The sequence below is a fragment of the Chaetodon trifascialis genome, chromosome 13, assembly GCF_039877785.1.
Source record: "Chaetodon trifascialis isolate fChaTrf1 chromosome 13, fChaTrf1.hap1, whole genome shotgun sequence".
Classification (NCBI taxonomy): Eukaryota; Metazoa; Chordata; class Actinopteri; order Chaetodontiformes; family Chaetodontidae; genus Chaetodon; species Chaetodon trifascialis.
The window spans coordinates 21,144,990-21,159,944 of record NC_092068.1 but is presented as its reverse complement, the minus strand read 5'-3'; the positions used below and the strand labels follow the sequence as shown (position 1 = coordinate 21,159,944).

The 14,955-nt window shown below is 43.1% G+C and overlaps 2 protein-coding genes across 6 annotated transcripts in view; both read right to left on the bottom strand.

The window, feature by feature from the left end:
- Positions 1 to 176: 176 nt before the first annotated feature.
- On the bottom strand, positions 177 to 9,776 carry cfap36 (cilia and flagella associated protein 36). 4 transcript variants are annotated; one of them, XM_070978100.1, is made up of 12 exons: positions 9,422 to 9,776; positions 8,882 to 8,946; positions 8,671 to 8,772; positions 6,490 to 6,604; positions 6,288 to 6,375; positions 4,900 to 5,059; positions 4,519 to 4,608; positions 3,961 to 4,066; positions 2,510 to 2,691; positions 2,165 to 2,308; positions 1,730 to 1,834; positions 177 to 1,239 (listed from the first exon to the last, which is right to left on the bottom strand). In XM_070978100.1, exons 1-12 carry the CDS (start codon positions 9,525 to 9,527, stop codon positions 1,156 to 1,158), a joined length of 1,347 nt encoding a protein of 448 aa, XP_070834201.1. In that variant the 5' UTR covers positions 9,528 to 9,776; the 3' UTR covers positions 177 to 1,155. The 4 variants fall into 4 exon arrangements, with proteins under 4 accessions (XP_070834201.1, XP_070834203.1, XP_070834202.1 ...); XM_070978102.1 differs by lacking the exon at positions 1,730 to 1,834; XM_070978101.1 differs by lacking the exon at positions 4,519 to 4,608.
- A 1,217-nt stretch (positions 9,777 to 10,993) lies between these two features.
- Positions 10,994 to 14,955, bottom strand: part of LOC139341741 (inactive phospholipase D5-like) — a 56,685-nt gene continuing 52,723 nt past the window's right edge. Inside the window, exon 10 of one of the 2 annotated variants that reach the window (XM_070978411.1) lies at positions 10,994 to 14,709. In XM_070978411.1, the coding sequence (XP_070834512.1) occupies positions 14,159 to 14,709 (551 nt within the window). In that variant the 3' untranslated portion in view covers positions 10,994 to 14,158. The remainder of the gene's footprint in view (positions 14,710 to 14,955) is intronic. The other variant, XM_070978410.1, reaches the window with a different exon arrangement.

Genomic DNA, 14,955 nt, shown 5'->3' with positions numbered 1-14,955 from the left:
AGCTGTTCACTTAAATCCAGGTGGTTGTGTTTGATCAGATCTCCCAAACTTGACTCTCGAGGAAGTTTTGCTCTTAGATATTTGTGGAAATGTGACTACTACTACCATTTCTCGAAATAGTGCCTCATTATTCCACAGCAAGAAGACTCTTATACACACGCAGTCTGGAGTCCAGGTCATTTCTATAAAATGTGTTTTATTAAACGGCATACATGAAATACTGAATTCCTCATAGAAAGCGACACGCTGTTGTCTTGGCCCCTTTATGAACACATGACAGCGTGTTCATCTTGACAACTTCCACAGTGCTCTTTGACTAGCGGGAGCTGCTACGGCGCTATCCGCATGCGATAACGGCTGAATGCTAACAACAGTGGGAAAACAAGACTGTAAACTTGTGCTAGCTAATGCTACCTTCCCCTCAACATCTCTCCCAATCGAGCCTTTCACCAGCAACGACGCTTAATGTCGTGGCTGATGTTGAGTGCGTTTCACAGCACGGCGTGTTTTTGTTGTCTACAGAGAAACGAGCGCAGAGATATGTCCAAAATCGCTCCGTTGGTCACTGTTCCCAACATAACAGTTCAGGATGAGCAGAAAAATGAGCTCTTCATCGTGATTTGTCACCACTGCTGACCAGTTTAGTGTTTCATAACCAACATTCACCCATCTATCAATACTGAAGCACTACACTGCAAGTAGTGTACATGCTGTGCACATGACTTTCATTCCAAAGTGGGATTTTTAAACTCAGAATCCACAGTGGTGATGGAGGAGTGTCTGTCATGATGTAAAGTAAAAGCCATCAGGAAGTCTACCAGCACCGGCCTCGCCGATCTGCGTGCTTTTCGGTTGGCCTGACATTTTCTCAGTCTCACAGGTGCGACTGTCTAACAGAATGCTTGAGTGCTCTCTTAGGAGAGGAAGCTGCCACATCCCGCGACATCCAAAGTATAAAAGGAGGTGCACCTTCTTCCTCTGTAGACAGAAGTGGAAAGGAAGACCTCATACTTTGCTGCTTTAGAAGAAACCTGACCTCTGTTACATAAAGTGAATAACTGGCTGAAGGAGGCAGTGCGAAGGAAGCCGTGTGTTTGATTACTGGAGCAAACGGATAGAAGATATGAACGAGAATATTGCAGCTGGAGGGGGGAGTTATTTCTTAATCACTTCCTCTTTCAGCTTGTCAGCCAGATGTTTTCTCTTCTGCAGCTTCTTCCTCTCCTCGGCAGATATCTCCTGCGTAGAGAGAGCAGACCAAGCAGGAGGGTTAGCAGCCGGAGATCATCATCACCACCGCTGGCTTGAGACAAAATGCAGAGGGAGTGAAAAAGCAGTGGGAGAGATGACTAAAACACAACCAAGCACACGTTTATACATGTAGTGGCCAGAAAGCTTAACAAAAGCAGCTGCTAGACTCCTGGGAATGTGGTTATGCTGCACCCTTATTTTAAGGTTTTCAAACTGGCTTCAAATAATCCCATATTTAAGAAGCTTTCTACATCTGAAGATGAGACGTTGATAAATTACGATGCTAGCTGTCAATGCAAAACCTTTAGTGTACAAATAGCTTTTCAGTGGGTGTGATTTCAATCCACAGCCTAAATGAGACCTCATTCTCTTCACTTTGCGGCTTTAACAGGCAATTAAGTGGAATAAACGAGCTCAGACTGCAGTCTAGTCCTCTGTGCATGAGGGATGGAGGCTGAAGAGGCAGCTGATGGATCACCTTCTGTTTGGAGGAGTTAGTAGAGTGTTGTGCTGGAGGAGGAGGAGGAGGAGGAAGAGGAGAAGGGGTACGGGCCCCATTCCTCTGGGACTGCCCCACTGCCTCCTGACAGGCCAGACCAGGTCAGATACAGGCAGAGGGAAATGAAGAACGAGAACCCATTAAATCAGTCAGAAGGATGATGTCAAGACAAAGAAAGAAAAATCAGGAGGGAAAATGTGGGTTAAAGAAAATCTGGTGAAAGGTAAAAGAACGTAGTTTTGGAATTAAAAGAAAAAAATGATGAAAAGTATGAATAGGGAGTCTAAATCATAAGAGACACAACTCAAAGCCAGTGTTACCCTAATGCCATCTGTAGATTTATAATAACCAGTTCGACGGTGGAGCCTGACCTCTGACCTCTCTGTGAAGGGACACATAACAGGCTGTAGTTACCGGGGTGGTGACGGGTGTCTCCTCTGGTGTGGTCGTCTGCTTGGGTTTCTGCTGTTCTTTTTTCAGCGCATGCAGTTTGTCCCGCTGCTGACGCAGATATGCTGCCCTCTGCTGGAGCTGCTCCTGCTGAGAGGCTGACAGCTCCTGTGGGGACGAGGAGGTGAAGGTGAAACAACGCAAAAACCGTGCACGAGCAAACCTTAGGAATGCTGCCCAGTTATGCTCTCCACTCCCAGCTCACAGCAACTAAATGTATGGAGTACATATGTGTATATATACACAGACACATGAGGCATCCTGCATCTCACGGGTGAAACACTGCATGCAGCAGATTCACAGACTCACAGTATATGGCTTAGCGAAGCCGGCCTCCCTGCGCGCCTCCTCCAGCCACGCCTCGGCCGCAGCCCGGCCGTTGCTGCTCTGCTCCTTGGTGTCAGGACCGAGGGTGACGGGGGCTTCGCCACCCTTTACTGGAGCTCTCACCACCGGAAGGACTCTGGACTCCACACCGTTACTGCCACAAGCTGCTCACACATATTCAGATGAGCTTTCTCATTGGTTGTGTCTTATAAAATTATAAAATACTATGAAAAAAAATATTAGTAAAAAAATAGTAACAGGACTGCTCATGTAGCTTATTTACTAGACCAGTGGTTTCCAAACTTTTCACAGCCATGTACCACCCACCCACCGCCACCACCCACACACACAGCATGTCACATCAAATAAAAACTCTTAGACTTAAATGATTTCTATTCTATTTCTTTTATTTCTCACCACATTTTACCAGCATTTTCAGTGAGCAACACCACCACGTGCAGCTTTAATGAGAATGGTGTGCTTGAGAGGACGCACATAACTCTGCAATGTTTGGCTGTATTTGACAAAGTCTCAGTCTTGAATCGTTCTCCACACAAAGTCTCGCTCTGTATTTTGTTTTCATACTTGTCAGAGCTGAGAATCACAGCCGTGTGGCTGCAGGTTTTTCCTCCAACCAATCAAGAGGATGCAGTCTGACCGATCAGCTGTCTGAAGACTGAGATCAGCTGATGAAATGAGTCAAGTCTGGTGTGCTGCTGCTTGGTTGGAAAGAAAACCTTCAGCCACTCGGCCCTTTGTGGAATAATTTGACATGCCTGATGAAGGCTATCCAACCGTCTGACGTGTCAGTTTTGGGGAAAGACCACCGAGGTGCGCGGTTACATCACGTTTCACACTGTCTGTCAAACAGAGTTCATTTGCGCACAAAAAGTCACGACGGAAAGACCTCTGTTTTGTTGTTGTCCATGCAGTTTAACCAGAGGTTCAACTTCTTTATCATGGCCACAAAGTAGCACATGAATGAATTATCATATTAAGTAGCCATGTGCGCACTTGCGTATGTGGAGGAGATGCAAACCCGGACGGAAATGGAAGGAAAAAGCGGGTTGAATTTGAGTTTGTTCTCTTTCTTTTTTTCAGTTGATGTACTTTTTTAAAAAAACATGAACTAAAATTTCAGGTTTTTATGAACTTCTCATGCTCAAAAGCAGGGAGGGCCCGAGCCCTACACCGGCGGTTCCGCAGCCCATGAATTCATTGACTTTTTTTTTTTTCGCGTACCCCCTACATCACTTCCTGTACCCTTGGGGGTACGCGGCGCCACTTTGGGAACCACTGTACTAGACAAACGTTAAGAAACAATTTATCTCCGGTTAACACATGAAATGTATCAGTGTGGAATCCATCCTCACTGGAGGAGAGTGCTCATGAGACAAAGGGAAGAAGAGCTCAGATGTGGTGGTGAGAGTTACCTGGTGTTGATTTGGACGTGGAGCTGCTCTTCGCTGAGCTCTTCTCATCTCCACCTCCTGGGGCAGCCGCCTTGCCCTCTTGTTTTCTGACAGGTTTGCCGTTGACCTGGAGGCACAGTGCCACAGGCATTAATACATGTAGATTCATTCACATTCAGCCCATTACTGCAGCACATCAATGATGGAAAGCAGCAGCTACAGCACCAGAAACAGCTATCAGACTGCATTCTTTTGATGCTAGATGAACAACCTAATGTTCAGACTTTAAAACTATAAAGCTACTGAATGACCAAGCTCCTATGCAGACTATGAAACTGAAAAGTGCCCTCAGGATGCACTCAGACCTCAGTGTGTACCACACAGTGCGTTTTGGTGTGAGAGACAACGCCTGATGCTCACGTTAACATTAGCAGGCCCGCCATGCCAAACATCTAACAAAAGGAATTTCAGTCCACATTTGATACACTTAGGTATGGATGCATCCGTGGACTGGGCAGTAAACTGTGGTGTACTTTTAATTAGGTCACCGATTCAAAATGTTGCTACATGTTGAGTTACCAGATTCAATTCAGCTGCAGTGTTTCCGTTCACTAATGGGGTGTGGTGACCATTACTGCTGCTGCTGTCACCATTCCCCTCAGCTTTGGCCTTGGCGTGGAATGAACAGCACAGTGGAGACAGTGACACGTTATAAAGGAGAGAAGGGATGCTGGCAACAATGATTTAGCACTGGAAGTCCAAGCTGTTATGAATAATGATGGGAAATCTGATGAAGGTAACACAGATATGCTGCAGGATTTACAGACCCACCTCATCTTTCATATCAGAGGTGTCTTGTTGGTGGACATTGCACAAAAAGCCTCATGGGGCTCAAGCATTTAGCCATATTTTGGCTGGTGCACAGGTCTTATTTGGCTCATGCAGCTCATGATGCTTTACCTTGGCAGCGCCGCTCTGTTGGCTGGGAGCAGAGGTGGTATTCTGGGCTCCTCTGCTTTCTGTCATTGGCTTATCAGGGCAGCTGCTGGAAGTGGAACCACCCTCTTCCTCTGATTGCAGCCTCCTGGACATTTCCGCTTCATACTCCTCTTTTGATTTTCTGTGGACAAAGTAGCGGGGGAGAAAAGGTTTTCCTGTTGTTCAGTGTCAATCAATTACCCCAAGCAAACATGATTTCCTTTGCAAAGCCTGAAATGTCTGAACCGGCCCTGCTGAGGTGCATTCAAGAGGCCACTTGGACTGTTTCAGAGTATGATTAGTAGCCCAGGTGTGAGAAGAACCTAGTTAATCTAGAGTTAAGCAGGTTCTATTGTTCATTTAACCACTGGCTAATGGCACAGATGACTAGAAACTAGAATAAGACACCAACGTCAGGGATTTCCACACGATAACCACGCTATGCCCTCCCTTCTCACAGGGATCACCACACACAGATCCTTTAATTTGATTTATTTAACAACTTTAATTGTCTTAGAGGAGACTTCCGCAGAGCATTTAGTAGTATAGTGTACTAGTACCAGTATATTTTTAGTTATGTTTAGTGTATATTTACCGGTATACAAACAGAGAGAGATTGTGTAAAAGAGCAAACTACAGCAATACTGAATGTGTGACAGGAGAGTTGCATTTCAGCATTTTAACTCCAGTTATTCCAGCTGTGACAGTGTGAGACATTCTGTAAAGATTTGCAGACTTCAAACTTGCCTCAGATGGGAATCCAAATGCATCACAGCCTACATTTAGCTACTTTAAAATATTCAAGGCATGTTATCCTTGCATGGTAATACAGTTGCAATCAGGAAATAAGGGAAACGACTCTCTCATGGTGCATTCAGGTGCTTGTAGGGAAGTCAGCTGCAGGAAAGCAGTGTACTGACAGTATATCTGGAAGGCAAATGCAGGAGAACACAGAGCTGATAAGCAGCCGGGGCACCCTGGTAAGACAAAAGGGATAAAAATACTATTTTTCTCTCAGTTGCTTGTTTAGTGTCAATCCCTCCAACCTAAATTAGCCAGACCCTAAGGAGCTTAACTGCGGTCCCATTTGACTCAGTGTGTTCCACTTGGCCAGGCTGCCGCTAGGAAAATCCCATTAGAGAGCAGGGGCAGGAGCCTCTAGAAACCTGGGCACGTATGGCCAATGTGCCCACTTCTTCTGTCTTAAACTGAGATGTTTTACAGAGTATGTCTCCATGTCATAGTGATGTAATTGTGATGTTTCAGATTAAGATTTACAAATCCCAATGTGCAGACAGTCGACATTGTGTGTGTTTGTTGTTGAGAGGTGGAAAGAGAACAAGGCAGGGCAGAAAGAAAAAGTGACTTACTTGAGAACCTCCTGCAGGATTTTCATCTCTTGCTGCTGCAACTCTGTCATCACGTCCACACCATCAGTGAGGCACTCTGGGAGGGCCCCTGCACATGTGCGCACACACATACACACACGTATTTTAGTCTACTTGCAGCTGTATCAGTAGTGTTTTCCTGTTTGTGAGTGCGTGTTTCTGTGTATGTATTAATCCATCCTACCGTTCCTTTCTTTAATGACCCTGAGGGCTTGAAGCTGCAGCTCCATGTTCTTCTGGACCATCAGAGAGCGAAACATCTGGAAGTCATCTGTAGCCAGAACTGGCTGGAACACCGACTGACCAACAGAAACAACAACTACATATCAGACCGTGACAAAATCAAGATAATGACAAATGAATGGCATTATGATTTGGTAAAGAGAAGTACATGTGATTGAGGATAAACTCTGAACATAATGTGCTTTTTTTGATGCCAGTCATCATTCTCTAAGCTAAAGAGTGTCTGGTTACAGATTAGCTAACCTTAATAAAGAATAAACAGTGTTCCTGTTTGGGCATTCTTGCCTTGTTTGCCCCTCGTAGATCAGGACAGAACGTACAGTAATTCCAGCATGGTACGCATCAACTCAACCCAAGTCCCTTCAAAAATTAGGCTATGTTTGCAAACAAAGTGGTACTTAGGCCTAATCTTTCACATTAGCACAATCTAATTATACACAATCAGCACTCTTAGTACAATTCAACCCGGTTACCAGCTTCTCAGTCTCCCTGCTCAGCGTCTCTCTTTCTCCTCCTCACCATTTCCCTTTGTCGGTCACACTTATCCCATACTGCTCAAACCTACAGTACATCCTGTGTCCCTGAATAACTTAATCGCAGAGACAGTACAGTCAGCTACAGTGGCTAAGTCTTAAGGTATAGGACACTGCATTACATTCCTGCAGGAGTCACCAGCCTCTGTCTGTCGTTCGTGCCCCAGTTGTCTTCAACTGGACGTCTAGACCTCTCCTCTCATTGCTGACTGATCAGATTAAAGATCTTGCTGTGGCATTAGCCCGATCACAAACATGCAGTATATACTCTGTCAGTGTGATATTTCTAGCATTGTAAGTGTGTAACCTATGTTTCACTGATTTTACAGCACAGCTTGGCAAGTTTTGCGAGCAATCTCTCATAGCTTTGATGCCAAAAAGCAACTGAAACGCAACACTACACAAATTAGCAAGACAAAACCTTTGCACCCTGCCAACTGCAGCTTCTGCTATACTTAATCTTTGGTTTAGGAGAGTTTGACCTGCTTTGTAGACATTAACGATTTATCTCTGTGGTAATTAATGAGATCCAAGTCTCCTGGGGGTTCCCATGAAATCCAGAGCTCCATCTCTGCCAATCTGGCACAGCCGTATTACACCTATTGATCATTGCCGAGGTTTAAGTTTAACTAATATTATCCCAAATTTCTTATCCAACCAATATAATGCACTTTTAAAACCTTGTGCATTTTGTCTTAAACAGCCTGGGTGTTAAAAACTGTTAAAATGTGGAATATAAATAGTTCAGTTCAATTTTATTTATATATCTCAATGTCTCAGGACACTTTTCATACAGAGTGGGTCAGGACCACAATCTTAATTTACATGCCATGAGCAAGCACAGTGGCGAGGAAAGAGACACAACACATGCACACACATACAAAGTACAGCTTTAATCCACAGCACCCAAATGCCATGGAAGTGCATTTTTGGTATATGGTCCCAGTGGCACCCGAAACCCCAAACCACAACAATGTATATTCCATTATAAAAAAAGCTGCATATTTTGCATGAACAAGCATGGGTAGGCCACTGGGCACCAGCAGCAGGGTTGACAATCACTGAGGGAAGGAGCACACCTGTTTGCTGACGACCTTCCAAACACAAAGGCTGCTTTCCAACTTTAGTGCCACCTTTTCAGAGACTCATCACGAACTGCCAGTTTATTAACTCTCTGTCCTTGTTCTAAACAAGACAATTTCTAGTTTTTGAGTGAATTAGCAGCAAATATTTCATCTGTCTTCACTGTTGCACGGCTACTGTGGAGGCATGCACTTTGCTTGGTGCAATATACACTCAGGACGCTGACACTTCAGCCTAACAAAGTCACAGCATTTAAATAGGACAGATCTAAATATAAGGTAGGATAAAACCATGAATGTGGTTGTAGATTATGTCACAGACTGGATTCTCAAGTTTGCTGATTCATCAGAAAAGCACACGCCAGCCTTGAAGGGGGAGACCGAGCCCAGCTATGTTTGGCATCATGCAAAAAACAGCATAAATGGGGTTACGTAATCAAACCCCATCCTTGATTCTCCATTCAGGTTAGCTGGCAGTCGTGTGCGAACACAGGCAGCTTAACGTACCTGCAGTGTTTTGGACTTGGCAAAAGGAGAGGTGCACGCATCCAGAAACTGCTGCTCGTTGATGCCAACCTCCTGCATGTAATTATCCAACAGCTTCTCCACCTAACAAAAGCAAAGCAAAGCTGCTTACATCAGCACAGTTTCATGAGTCAGCAAGGTAAAATCTTTCAGTTGACATGTTTGACAGATCTGGACCAAAGACTGTACTCACCAAATTCTTATACTGCAGATGGATTTCTGTGTATGATAACTTATTTTCATCTTCGTCATCAAAAACTAAAAAATAATAACATGTTAATGTTAGCAATTCAGCATTAATATCGTGCCCATGGGAGACATTTTAAATAACACATCGGAAACTATCTTTATCCAGCTATAACACCGCCATTGAGTGTTTATTTAGAGGCTAAAGTTTCAAACTAGCTAGCTAGCTAGTTAGCTTGCCAACGTTACCTTCTCACCTTTACTGAGGTATGACTTGCTACATTTATCGTCACCTGTGGGCTTAATGTCGAGGCAAATGTTCTGAAATTTTAATTAACTGCCACCATGGACGTGTATTAAATAGACTGCATAGTTACCAGGGGATAAAAATCACTGACGTATCACAGAGTACAAATCTAGGTTAACAAAAACATCGCTGTCACGTTAGCGTTAGCTTAGCTACCGCGCTAACGGTGCACAGCTCCAGAAAGCCTTCACCGTGCAGACATATGTACAAGACCGAGCATGTCGGATAACCTGTCTTTACCTGTGCATTTGTTTTCCATAAAGTCCGTGACAGGAATGACCCACTCGGGACTTCCCAGGTAACCAACGATGCTCTCTACAACCCATTCACAGTCATCCTCAGCCATGTTGGCTGCCGCTGGGTAACGTTAACAACACCACCACCAGCACAAGGTTATTCTTCAGGTCAGCGCGTCCAGCTCCTCTGCACCGACCCAGACCGATGGAAAAAGACATCTGGTTCACTGTCCTTCATAAGGTGGTCCCCATAGCGGTGCTCTTTCTCCTCTCCTGACGGGACGGGACGGTCTCCGCGAAGAAAAGCGCACTCGTGAATTTCCAGTCGACAGTGGTGACGCCTAATCGGTTTCTAAGGTAACCGTTACGTCACGGCGCTGCTGCTCGAGCCCAGGCAGCGTGGCAGCAGCCGCACGGGTTTGCTGCACGAGATCTTCTTCATTTCACGCCACCTTTTCCCATGTTTCAGCGGTGTGCAAGCATAAAGAAACACTGAAAACAACGTTAACATTTCTGCAACATTTCAGCAACTTACAGGTTTGAAATGTAGAGAAGTAAATGTACTGATACCACAATGTAAAAATACTCTGTTACAAGTAAAAGAGCTGCACTGAAAATGCCACTGTTGTTGTTCACGTGAGGTGTATGATATATAGATGCATCATACCATTTTTATTTCTCTTATAAATTCACAAGCCTCCCTCAGTAATTAAGCATAGACCAATGAGAGAGGTCAGATATAATCATGCTCAAACATGCCTGTGTGATACTTTAGACTGCTTCTTTATTGATCCCAATTTGGGAAATTACTTTGTTGCAGTAACAATTAAACATATATAGGCAAACACCGAATGTTTGCACAATTATTTAGAAAAAGTAACAAAAAATATAAACAGGAATAAAAAAATATAACTGAGTAAAACAAAAATATATAGTTCTATAATATGTATTATGTATTATAATGTATAATACATATTATATAATAAAAAATACAATCTGAGTTGTTTTTGTGAATAAAGGCCGCAGTATATTCAGATTTTTCAGATAATACTAATTAGTTCCTAATGGTGGGAGAAGAATTCAGATCCTTTACTGAAGTCAAAGTATTCATACCACACTGTGAAAACACTCAAGTAAAAGTTCTGCATTCAAGACCTTACTGATATAAAAGTATGCAAGCAATATCAGTAAAATGTACTTTAATCAGTAAATGCATCCCCAACATGTTTGTATGTGAAAGAGGCTGTGAGTTACCGGAGGTGCTGCTGTAACCTTTTAATGAATTGGATTCTCTATTGTGGAGAATAAGGTGATTATTATTGGTAATTATTCTGTCTACAATCAGCCAATATGTTCCTGTAGCAACCTGAATCCTCCTCTGCTTAGCGAGGTCTCTCCATGAAGACTACGTACAGGGCCTGACTGACAGCCACAGTGCAGCGATGTACTAAGGATTAACTTCTGAGGTAAGCCAACTCACTTTAATTAACAGCGTTTCTGTTAAGGAAACACAATTAACTTATATTTAAACACGCACACAGAGAGAGACACACACACAAATGCACTTACAAACACAAAAAGCTAAGAGTTTTTTTTATTAAGAGTAAAAACTTAGCAATCAGATAAGTCAGTAGTGTGCATTAACAAGGGTTGTCAATAAATATACATTCCTTCTGTATTTTTTAAAGGTATATAAGATTTCATTATTATCATGATCTCTAGAAAGGCTCAAAGCTACTGTGCACAGTTCATGAAGGCAGGGCATGCAGGCAGCAGTCATGCCGAAAACAGGTTCAACAGAATAAAGGAAGGCAGCGTTAAAAAGCTTTTACAGTGAGCATTTAACATGAATCAGTCAGTAAGAGTGCTTCATCCTTCTTAACCCTGCAGCTACATCAAATCCATCCACAAGAGTATCTTCCACAGAGTAAGTCAGTGAAAATAGCTCAGTTTTCTTTCATCTGGAGGAATGGATGCACAACAGGTGACACAGAATTTTTTTGCTTTGAGTTCGTAATTTGCACGTAGCAGATTGTAAACCGTTGCTGATCTCAAACGTTGGCATCTGTGCACTGTGTGTTCTGTGTTCCAGAGCTACAATAAGTCTCCATTGAAAATATGACATTAAAGGTGTCGTCCTGGTCCCTGTTAACTGCAATACAATCACTGTTTCTGATGATCTGAAGACAAATAAATCAATCATAGATAATAGCAGCATAAACGTTGTGAATCTGACTCCAGACCAACTGTCAGATTACAAGCAGTGTGGTGATGTAGCGCTTTGTGGACATTATCACTGAGATGATGCTCTTAAAGTTCAAATGGAACAGATGATTGTGTTTGCATTCATATACGTGTTCATGTAAGTGCCATATACAAGTTGTGTATCTGTTTATAAGAAAGAGAGAAAGTGTTCGTGCGCACATACAGCAGCAAAGGATGTCATTTTTTGATTTTTGCACGTCAGAATAAAACATGTAGTTGTTATTATTAATCTTGTTTTATACTTGAATGTGTTCTATATTAGCTTCTCATATTATGTGTTGTTTTTTTTAAAGAACAAATAATCCTGTGTTCACATCAAACCATGGAATAATAATTACAGCCGTAGTACTTCCAGTTCTAACTTTAGCAGGAAAATCCTTTACATTCCCATGTAATGTCTCTGGTTTTTATACATTTTCAGTGGTTGTGAACCAACATGTGTTCTTGTTCAAGGCTGAGTTTGAAATCATATTGTAGCAGGTAAGAGAGAAGAAATGTTTCTCGTGACATCCTCTAGATGGCAGAAGTTGGCCATCATGAGCAGATGACCACAGTGCGTTTTTGACTGACAATTGTTTGACTTTCCACCGGTATCAGGTTCAGCTACACGTGTCCCGTTTGTCCACCGAGGAAATGTTCTGTAACTCACTGTAAGACAGAACCGAGTCGGTGTTGTTACACCTGACCAGCTGCACAGACAGAGCAGGCACAAGTACTATATACAGAACACTGGTGATATCCACCAAACGTCATGTAATATCATTTTACTACAATAACTGCTTCTTTGTAATCATTTCTCGGTACAGGTAAACCTTCTCTATAGTGTGACTGTAACAGCTTCAGTATTTTATTGTTCTTTCTGCACAGACAAGCACTGACAACCTGTGCTGATTTCACACTAAATCACGCCCTACATTTTAGACGAAAACATCCCCACGTGTCTCTCTCTGGTCCCATTTTCCTGTTTCTTTGATTAATGGCTCTGAAAGTTAAAAAATAAGTCTATGTCATAATCCCACAAGCATTGTTACAAAAAGTTGCACTCACAGCAAAGTGAGTGTGTAAGGTCTTAAATTCACATGCAATCATTCAAAATGCAAATGAAAGTCGCTACAAGCGCTCAGCCAAGGGCAAATCAGTTGTTCTTTTGTAGCAACCATGTATTTTTAGCTCTAGACCTCCACATGGTAACGGTAAAATATATTCAGTCACAGGCGTGACATTACAGACCACCATGTCCTTGAGGTTAAACTGCAGCAACTGCAACTGTCAAGCTCTGTTAAAAATTCATTGTATTGATTTGGCTGACAGCAGAGACCCTCTGGCCCCTTCTTCTAACTGCTCCTTCAGTATTTGTTCAATCAGTCACAACATTGCATTTCGAAGAAGACTAAAGATAACCTTTCACTTCCTTGTCTTTGCCTTTGATTTGTATATGGGAACTGGAATGATTACCTATAAGGACCCTTTCAGATCAATAGTCCCTGCTCCTCCAGGGACAGACACCTGCCTTCTGTTTAAACTAAATGAGGCTGCAGTTTTTCAGTGTTGCCACTGATTGAAAATTCCAGGCCATTGTACGTTTGGTGTTACGTAAGAAACACAGTAGAACAGGTGCGTCATCTGATTCGATTAAACGTCCGTTAAATAAAACATTCTGATACACACATCGTGCTGTGGAGAGATATGATGCACCGTGTCCTGGCTTATGTAACCAATCTCTATGCAGCCTTCAGAGCTTGCGGTGGACATGATTAGATCAATCCCTTTAGAGCCCCACTACCTCAACTGGGGGTCAGCACTCAAAAATGAGCTACAGGGTTGTTTCCATTATAGGAATAACGGCAATGTTGTTCAATTTCAGTGTGTTTTTGTGCCTACTCTGCACTATTTACATGAGGCCAAAATATCTACTGCCAATCTGGGTACAGAGGCAATAAGAGATCCACATCAAGTAAAGCTGTGTAGTAAATCTTCAACTACTAACTGCAGCGAGTGTAGCTACACGTGCTGCACTGCCCCCCATCTCTGCATAGGCATGCAGGTGTCATTCCTGCTTTTAAAGGGTGATGATTATGACTACCACAAACGGCTTAATTAGGCAATCAGTAAGAGTTCATAGTTTCCTTTGCTTGAGAGACCTCAACAAGGAGAGAAAAAAGATTAAATAAGTAGCAAGGTTATTATTACAGTGTATTAATCAGTGTTTCTTCTAGACCAAAATGTTTCGGCTTCATTCTTAAAAAAAAATCCACCAAAGTGCCCGACTGCTGTGGAGCCTTCGTTTTCCTTCCTGAGTTCTTCCGTGCACATCGTCAAGTCCTGCAAACCAGATATTACTCAAATCTTCAAAGTTTTTCTTCAAAATGGCAATAATAAAATGCTACAAAGACGCAGTGCGTTAAGTCTGCTGTCACTGGAAGAGAGCAGTTCTCCAAACATGCCACATTTAGAAGGACCCTGCTGTGCTTTGTGGTCACAGGGACCCGTTGGAGATCTCTCTGCTGCCGCTGCTCTCAGCTGACTGACTGGGTGGATCCATCGGATTGTCGTGGTAATTATCTTTGACTTGTACCCGTCTGTTTTCCGGGTGACTCATTTTGACTTGTCCCCTCTCTTGGTAACTGTCTATAATTGGCGCCAGTCCGTTGGCGATGCCTTGGTGATTCATTTTGCTTAGTCTGTCATCATGGTGCCTTGTTTTAAGTGGCATCTTTTCATCGTCTTTGTGACTGTTTCTCATTGGTGCAGGTCCGATATCGTGTTGGCCTGCTCTGACAGGCACTGGTCCATTGTCCAGGTGGCTAGCTTTCACTGGCACCAGTCTGTTCATCTGGTGCTTGTTGCAGACCGGGATCTTATTGGCCTGCAGTGAGCGGGTGTAACGTGAAAACCAGTCCCTCTCGAAAGCAGCCCGTAGCTGCTCCACCACTGTAGAGTTCCTCTCCTCGATGCCCTCTGGCTGACTGATCACCAGACCTACTCCTGCGTTAAAGGTGAACTCGTTCCCCACCCAGTCAAGGTTACCTGTCAGGACACAGGTAAGAGTTTTATGTCAGAAATATCTCATAGCTCAACAAATAAGACAAAAACACCACGATGGCCAAATAATCAGCAGAATTTTTAAACACTACCACGAAGTATCAGTGGATAAATCGACTGAACGCTCAGTAAAGTGCCCTGTTTTCAACTTCCAGGAAAGATCAGTTTTTATAGTAATCGTCCATCATTTTCCTACCTGAGACTTGGATGATGAGACGATGATGAGATCGA